Source organism: Lactuca virosa, chromosome 7 (genome assembly GCF_052849685.1).
Source record: "Lactuca virosa cultivar CGN04683 chromosome 7, Lactuca_virosa_CGN04683_v6, whole genome shotgun sequence".
Lineage (NCBI taxonomy): Eukaryota > Viridiplantae > Streptophyta > Magnoliopsida > Asterales > Asteraceae > Lactuca > Lactuca virosa.
Genome location: NC_136432.1, coordinates 27,117,441 through 27,124,514, shown reverse-complemented (window position 1 = coordinate 27,124,514; position 7,074 = coordinate 27,117,441). Strand labels below are relative to the sequence as shown.

The 7,074-nt window shown below is 33.4% G+C and overlaps 1 protein-coding gene across 1 annotated transcript; it reads left to right on the top strand.

The window, feature by feature from the left end:
- The first annotated feature begins 2,797 nt into the window (after positions 1 to 2,797).
- On the top strand, positions 2,798 to 5,870 carry IM (Alternative oxidase family protein). The gene is made up of 9 exons (XM_079058459.1): positions 2,798 to 3,005; positions 3,780 to 3,960; positions 4,070 to 4,163; positions 4,331 to 4,446; positions 4,699 to 4,807; positions 4,901 to 4,969; positions 5,055 to 5,126; positions 5,231 to 5,278; positions 5,377 to 5,870. The coding sequence occupies exons 1-9, from the start codon at positions 2,854 to 2,856 to the stop codon at positions 5,613 to 5,615; spliced, it is 1,080 nt and encodes a 359-aa protein (XP_078914585.1). The 5' UTR covers positions 2,798 to 2,853; the 3' UTR covers positions 5,616 to 5,870.
- Positions 5,871 to 7,074: the final 1,204 nt, after the last annotated feature.

Sequence of the window (7,074 nt, the reverse complement as noted above, 5' to 3'; positions counted from 1 at the left end):
ATACATTCTGCATACATTAGCAAGGATGTTAGATGGGTAACTGGTGGCAAAAGCAGATGATGTTGGTTGGTTATGTTGTTGGGTGGTCTGTGACGATTTTGTTGCATATGTCGATCGCTGTTGGCATGTTTTCCTGCATCATGTCGAACATATCAAGCATCTGTGTCTTTGTCGAGGTCGGCGATATAAGTTGCTTGTATGGCAGTTGGTCTGGGGCATCTTCTAGCAGAGTCTGCCATTTCTTAGCTGCCTACCATAGAAAATTTTAGGGCTATTTTGGTAATATCAATCTCATAGAAACAAAAGATAATGATGTAGTAACCTGAAAATGAAGGATTGTAGGTTTCACTGATCTTGTATTATGAAAGAACTCATAATACTTACCACCTTTGGACTTCTGTTTGCATTTCTGTAAACAACAACAACAACAACAAACTTTTCAGGATATGAAGAGTGGAAAAAGGAATCGTATTTATGAAAGTAGATATTGTATTTGTAGTACCTTATCAACAACATCACTCGATTATATCTTGTCAACCTCCACACAATCAATCAACTACGAATTTTGTGTATTATATGTAAACGATAAACACGATGCACATGTTAACTCTACTATTAACAAAAAAAAATTATTAATTCTTTATTGGACAGGAATTCTCACCCCACGTGCTTTTCCAGGGAAACTGCAATAAATAAATAAATAAAAATAAGGATGCAGAATTTGAAGAAAACATTTAGATCATGATCGAATCACATTGAGAACAAACACTGAAAGCATGCAGAATTTATACAATAATGAAAGAGTGATTATCGGACAAACCATGGTGCAACTTTCGAAGCAACGCAATCGAGAATCTAAAATTAAAATAACCACCGGCGAGGAAACCGGCTCCTTTTGCTTCCAGTCTGCTAATGCGTGACGAAGGGTATGGGTAAAAAACGAAAGACAAAGATGCGGTCAAAAAATGTTTAAAGAAAGAGACTTGCATGGGATTAAAAAAACACTTTATCCTAACACATTAGAATTACAAAATACGGTAATTAGATTCTTGTAATGCAATAAAGACTATTGGTCCCCAGTTAAAGTGATCAATATTTCCATATGTTTGTAATATTACCTGGGATTACATTCTACACCAACTGTAGTAAGTGCATCATGGAGAACATATATAAAGCAGAAAGATTTCAAATCCTCTACAGAAGTATAGCAAACAAAGAGGCAACAACCTATATTACCTTCAAAACTGAAACTTTTCCAACAAAAAGGCTACATAAATCAGTTGTACACAAAAATGGACTGACCTGAAAGGCTGAAACTACCACCTAAAATCCAGAGCACGGATATCATAAAGTAAGACCACAATAGCTTTTTCTGTATCCTGACAAAAAAAAAAAAAAAAAAAAAAACCAAAAGAAATCATACTGATTAGCTTATTTTCTTGTACACAAAGCACATGTCAAATGACTGCAAATCCTTTTGCCATTTCCAGTTATGAAAGAATCAAAGGATCCTCCAAACACACATACACATACAACCGTTCATTTGTACATATGCAATCGCTCAAAGAAATATGAAATTTGGACTTATAGATAAGCGAAGTCAAATGTAGGCATTGAGAAGTCCCAGGTTGTAAGTGGTGTAACTTATCTGACCTGTTTCACAAAACTCGGAATTCTGACCCGGGTTGACTTCATTTTTGTCAGAAATCAACTATGTTTCCTTCAATTGAGTGGACTGAAGTCTAGAAACAACGCTGGTAGAGTAAAGAGTAATTAGGATGTTTCATCGCCACTATGTTCGATGGTCTACGGTCTCTTCTGGTCACCTCATCTTCTCCTACATGTGAAAATATAATAGCTTCAGATAGGGCACAAAGGGTGTAGGCGGTAACTGAAGCACGAAAAACGAATAGTGATTCAAAGAGGAAAAGGGGGGTAGCGGGACCTGAGATGTTTCTTAAAACCAGAATCGAGCCCTAATCTGACACGAACTGAAGCAGACGTAGCGATGACGGTGGTCAATCGCTTCTTACAAAGTCTCGGAACGACAAATGGTGGTAGCGGCGCCGATCGATGCTTTTCAGGAACATCGACATGCTGAAGAAGTTGGAGGTGGCAGAATCGAGCCCTAATCTGACACGGACTGAAGCAGACGTGGCGATGGCGGTGCTCAATCGCTTCTTACAAAGTCTCGGAACGACCGATGGTGGTAACGGCGCCGATCGATGCTTTTCAGGAACATCGACATGCTCAAGAAGTTGGAGGTGGCTCATCCCACGAAAGGTTAGTGGAGTTTCGATCATGTGTGGTTGATGGCAAGAAAGGTATGAAGCAGAAATATGAGAAGAATCCAGAACATATCGATGTGATGCACGATGGTCAACACGTGCAGACGCAATACAGTGGGGGGAGATAAAGACCTGAACGACGGATATTTCTTACCATGGTCGAGGAGCGAGCCCGATGAACAGTAACCTAGTTAAAGTGACACACAAACAAAAATAGAGGGACCGGAAATGTAATTTAAGAGACCAAAATTGACCAAAATATCTTAAATTTACTGTTAAAACTTTTCACAACTTTAATATATATATATATATAATAATATAATAATGGGCTTGGCCCAAAAGCCGCCCATAGGATTGGAATATGCGCCTTCCTAAACTACGAATCAACGGCCATCCAAAACGACAACACCATAAAGATCTTTTTTTAATTAAAATGTTCATTTCCAGCCCCTTAACTATTTAACATAACCAAAACTGGTCCTTATACGTTACCTTATTTCACTTCTCGGTGTTCGAAACCCAGAAATTCTTTGATTTCTAGCCCCGGAGTTGGGAGAGAGTAGCTATGGCGGTATCTTTTTTTCCTTCTTCGACGTGTTCCTCGATCGCAGTTTCATTTTCTTCATCTACGATGTCAAGAAGTACTTTTAAATTTTACGCTAGTTCATGTTCTTTGTCTCGTGCTTCAATAGGTTCTCCTCATCGGCTCCATTTGAGGTAAATTTCCTTTTTTATTGTTTTGCTTTCTATTGGTTTCGTGAATAGTTCAGATTCTGTTCAAATTTTAGAGATGAATTTTTTATTTTGTAGCTGAGAAGTCTATTCGTTTTAAGATGGAGAAATGATGTAATTGTTTTAAATTAGAGGAAAACAAGATGTTTTGTTGTGATGAATACCGTAAAGCTACTTGTAACAATGATTTTATTGATTTTTGAAAAAACTGAGATCCTGCGATATTGAATTCGAATGAGACAAGTGATTCAAGTGTTGAATTGTTGGTTGTGATGATTGATGATTTTTTTCTTCTAAAACTCAGCTCGTAGAAACTGAGATCCTGCTAAAATTGAATTCTAAGATTAGTACCTTTGATCAAAACTCAGATTTAGGCCAGTCAATTTACTCAATTTTTAAGTTGATTGAGGGAAATAGAAGACAACCTCCCTGTTTATGTTAATCTAGTGTTTATGAGCAAGGAATTTGGATTTGCAATTGTATCAGAAATTGGTACCCAGATATGCTCCAATTACATTTCTAAGCCATGGATTTGAGTTCCCAAACATTCTCACAAAGAGTAATAATCAATAATCCACCTTGATATTAGAGGATGAAAGGAATTTGAATTTTCTGAGAAAATAATCGATAATCTGAATCTTTATGTAAGAATAATTCATGGTCTCTTTGTTTATCATTATGTTACAAATATTATGTTTACTTGTTTATAATTCATTTTCATGCAATTTCTTGATCATCTCTGTAATTTCACATACATAGGAGGTCATGTAAGGTCCAAGCAAGTGTCCTAAAAGAGAATGAGGAGAAAGTGATTGTAGAAGAAACATTTCAACCCAAAACTTCTCCTGATGAAGAGAATAGAAGTCCAAGTGAGCCCCCTTCAAGTTCTATGGAGAAATTGGTCATAAAGATTGAACAATCTATAAACATCTTTCTTACAGTAAACATCTTTTCTTATTAAATTATTATGCTTTATGCATAAATTGCTCCCTTTAGACTTTAGAATTTGTTTTCTCACTATAAACATAATACTGGTTTTCTCATGTCAGGATACAGTAATCAAAGTACTCGACACATTGTATCATGATAGAGACTATCCACGGTTTTTTGTTCTTGAAACTATTGCAAGAGTCCCATATTTTGGTAAGTGTTAATAATTTCTTTTCCAATTTATCAGTTTCTTTTTCTTATTTTGTTTTTAGTGGACCAAGAACTACATGAACATTGAATACGAATGCCTAAAGTGAAAGAGATGTATACAGAACATGTATGTTAGGCATATAATGATGTTTTATTTTTTGGAAATGTAGCTTTTATGTCTGTTCTTCACATGTATGAGACTTTTGGTTGGTGGAGAAGATCAGAGTATTTGAAAGTCCACTTTGCTGAAAGCTGGAATGAGATGCATCATCTGCTTATTATGGAGGTAATATTTCATATATAAGATAACACTTGTAATAATTCATAAGATATTGTTATTTGAAACTTAGTAAGATACCCAAATCCCTAATTTTAAGATTTACACTATATTAATACCAATATTGGCTTTTGTGTTTTAGCAAACAGTATATACTAAATTACTAATAAAACTTTTGTATTTGTTATCTTTAGTATATTTTTAAAACAATAATTGATTTAAACTAATTTTATTTTCATCTGCTATTTTTTTTTTTTGCAGGAATTGGGAGGAAATGCATGGTGGTTTGACCGGTTTCTTGCTCAACATATTGCTATCTTCTATTATTTCATGACTGTTTTTATGTACATGTTGAGCCCAAGAATGGCATGTGAGTTTGAAAAAAATATATATAAATAATATTATAACTTCTTGTTTATAATTAATCTTATGATTTTTATATGTTCATTGATTTATTCTGCAGATCATTTTTCAGAATGTGTGGAGGGGCATGCATTTGAAACATATGACAAGTTTATCAAGGAAAAAGGAGGTATGCCTCTTAATTTATTTATTTTTCATTACATTTAGTTCAGTATAAAATATCTAAAATACCCTTAATAATAATTGCTAAATAGATGAATTGAAAGAAATTCCTCCATCTAAAGTTGCTGTGAAATACTACACAGAAGAAGATCTGTACTTGTTTGGTAAGTTACTTTAATTCTATTTTCTTATAAAGGCATTGTACTTTAAAATTAATGAAAGTACATTGCTATTTCTTGTATCTAATAATTTTAGCATCTATATACAGATGAATTTCAAACTGCACGGATTCCCAATACTCGAAGGCCAAAAATAGGTAACAAAATCTAATTCTTTCTAATAATTCCAATCAAATTACAAAAAAAAAGTAGCAACGTACTTAATTATATTTTTATTTATTATTATTATGTTCAGAAAATATGTATGATGTGTTTCTGAACATAAGAGACGATGAAGCAGAACATTGCAAGACAATGAAAGCATGCCAAACACATGGGAACCTTCGTTCCCCTCATTCTTCAGAAGAAACAGTTACACCTGTTTCTTCTGAAGATGATTTGGGGTGCATTCTGCCTGGCGCAGAATGCGAAGGTATTGTAGATTGTATAAAAAAATCCATCACAAATCCTCCCGCTAACCATATTAAGCCATAAACATACATAAACGTGTAAATAAAGATAACGAGGGTAGTATCTGATTTATACATGATACATATGTAGAGAGAGATTTGATACAAGCTTAAATATTAAAAAAGGTGAAATAACTTTCTTATATGAAACATGGAAGGGTGTTTCATTTTAGGTGTTTGTTGGTTGTAATAGTTATATATCAATTTTGGTTTTGTTGTTACTTTGTAGATTACTTTTTTGACTAGATTATGCAATATATCATCATATTTTTTCAGATCATGTTATGGATTTGCCTTCGGGTGTTTGATCTAAAAATTAAAATCCTCGAAGAGTATACTCTCTCTCTATCTCTCTCTCTCTCTCTCTCTCACACACACACACATGCAAATGAACACACAAAATGCAAAATATTCTATGAAGATCGATATCATGAAAACCATACATTTTTTATGAAAAATAATTTTAGGGTTATTAAAAGTGTTACTTGTCTTTAGTAGGAAATATATGTCTACTATAGTTGAATTAATCAACTCTTTTGCTGTATGTATTGTTTGTCTCATGCTCTTTGTGTGCATCAAATTATATGAAAATTGTGATGCATTAAATATATGATCGTACACAAGCATTGCCTTGAATCTAGTAACAGTTTTAACTTCCAATAAAATGTGCCGACCTTTGTTTAACAAGAAGTGGTGTCAGTTTATGGCTTACAATAAACTGATCAACATTTTTGTTTCCTCATGTGTTATATTATTCAGATGTATTCTTTCATATACTAGTGTTGCTGCTTCTTGATCAACATAACTCTTTGCTTCAAATCTTTAATGTGTAGTTCTATGCTAGTCCTTGACTTATACGGAATTGTCCACGATCATATGGACAAAGCTATGTTATATTTTAATACACTTAGAAAAATACATTCAAGTCCTAAAACTGGTTGTCTCAGAATATGATATTGGCACATATTTCGCTACTTATAAGGTACTAATTTTTACGCAAGGACAATTATTACAAATTGTCATAATCAAATCACGAAACATAATTTGGGACTAAGCCCGGAGGGAATGGTAGCATTCCTAACATCCTATCAAATCATTTTTTTGATTGCCATGTGATTTTTTTGTCTGCCACCTTGCTAACAACTTATTCTTAGCATTTCATAGAGAGTGGTAGTACCCCTAGGACTCTTTGAACTTTTTTTTTTTTCAAACTTAAATAAATTATACTTTCTTTGTTTCAAAATTATTGTCCACAGACAAAAAATATACAAATTAAGAAAATATTAGTTACCATTAAATTTATTAAATGAAATGAGAATTATATCATTTTGTTGCATTTAATTTCATGGTAGGATAACTAATAATGAGGGGTATTTTGGTAAAAAAAAATATTTTTAGAAGTAGTGTATTATTTTGGAACAGACAAAAAAGGAAACATGAACTATTAATATGAGACGGAGGAGTATTTTTTCATATACAAACAT